This window comes from Etheostoma spectabile, chromosome 9, assembly GCF_008692095.1.
Source record: "Etheostoma spectabile isolate EspeVRDwgs_2016 chromosome 9, UIUC_Espe_1.0, whole genome shotgun sequence".
Taxonomy (NCBI): Eukaryota; Metazoa; Chordata; class Actinopteri; order Perciformes; family Percidae; genus Etheostoma; species Etheostoma spectabile.
This window is the reverse complement of record NC_045741.1, coordinates 28,169,706-28,171,203: the sequence shown is the minus strand read 5'-3', so window position 1 is coordinate 28,171,203 and position 1,498 is coordinate 28,169,706. Positions and strand designations below refer to the sequence as shown.

General features: G+C 45.9%; 1 protein-coding gene across 1 annotated transcript in view; it reads left to right on the top strand.

Annotated features, from left to right (window-relative positions):
• scfd2 (sec1 family domain containing 2) overlaps positions 1 to 1,498 on the top strand; it is a 122,228-nt gene that overhangs the window by 119,150 nt on the left and 1,580 nt on the right. Inside the window, 1 exon segment of the mRNA XM_032526005.1 lies at positions 1,212 to 1,498. This exon segment is cut by the window's right edge and continues 1,580 nt beyond it. Coding sequence (XP_032381896.1) covers positions 1,212 to 1,304 — 93 coding nt within the window. The 3' untranslated portion in view covers positions 1,305 to 1,498.

The following is a 1,498-nucleotide window of genomic DNA, read 5'->3' as shown; positions in this document are numbered from 1 at the left end:
CAGATAGAGTAGGTCTAGACCACACGTTTATAAAGTCCCAACAATTCTAGTAATTCCCCCAAGAGCACAGTGGTAAGGAAAAACTCCTTTCAGGAAGAAACCTCGGACGGACCCAGACTCTTGGTGGGCGGAGTCTGACGGGGGCCGGTTGGGGGGGTGATGAACAGTGGCAATAACAGTCACAATAAATAATGGAACAGTGACTAGAAATGGTGGTAGTAGTAGTAGTTCATGTCATAGCAGGGCGTTACAGTATGTAGCGTGGCATAGCTGGACATAGCTGGACGTAGCAGGACGCAGCAGAATGTAGAGCAGTAGGACCACGGCGACAGCTGCAACCAAGATCTTGGTGCCAAGGATATATGCTGGGCAAAAAGAAAACAGCGGAGGGTCTGCAGAGATCCGCCGGATGACGCATAGCGCAAGTTCCGCCGAGATCTCAGTGGACCTTGGGGCTCTGTGCCCAGGCACCACAGTAGGAAGCCAAACACCGCTCCTCGAAAACACAAAGATGACACAGAGCTGTGTAAAAACCGGCAAAGTATCCCTTAAAGTTTTCTGCATCAAAATATACATAACGATAGATGTGTTTGAGAAAAATGTTAAATGTAAATAAATGCATTCCTGTTTTTATTCAAACTAGAGTGACGTCCCCCCTGTAGACTTGACAGGTGATTGTAAAACGTCTGTAACTTTTTGTTTCTTTACATAGAGAAAGACTGCACAGCTTGAACTCTCAGAGGTTATAAAATGTATTCTAAAGCCCTTTTCAGACATGCACCTTAATACGTAAGTGTGAAGACAACGCATGTTGATTCCATGTCTGAATACGCATCCGAGTCACTCTTACCTCGCAGCAGGACCCAGGGGAAAGCTGCACTGATACTGACTGGATTGTCCTGGTGATAAAAAGTATAGTTGATAAGATAGATTTAGGTTAGTGTTTTAACTACCTCCAAAATGACATTTTTGAGATGGCATGCCACCTAAAAACCAGTAAAACAACAAAAGCACTGCTTTCATTCCTTGCTGGAAGCAATTCAATCAAATTAAGAAAATAAACCGGTTGCCAGGCACCTGATTTAGGCACCTTTTTAATTGCATATTCGCACGTCACCCTGACATTCATGTCTGCTTCATTTCTAAGTGTGGAGTAAGTCACAGTGACCTGTTTTAAGGTTAATTAATGAGTGTGTTGTGCTCTGCTCCAGGTGCTGGTGTTGTCCACCAGGTTACTGAGGCCCACGGATGTTCCAGAGCTGCTCTTCACCACCCAAAGACTGTTGCCTGATATCGACATCTGAAGGGGGCCGTTTAGTGGAATCGCACCCGTGCACACGCCAAGTGGACGGACAGGTGCGCCGCAAACACCTCCACACCTCGTCAGGTGTGGGTCAGGCTTCAGTAAATGTGAGAATCACTGTCAAAAGCTGGAAGGAGAAGTCAAGGGAACCAAAGGAAGCAACATTCCTCTCCAGTGTATGTCTGTGTTTTGTCA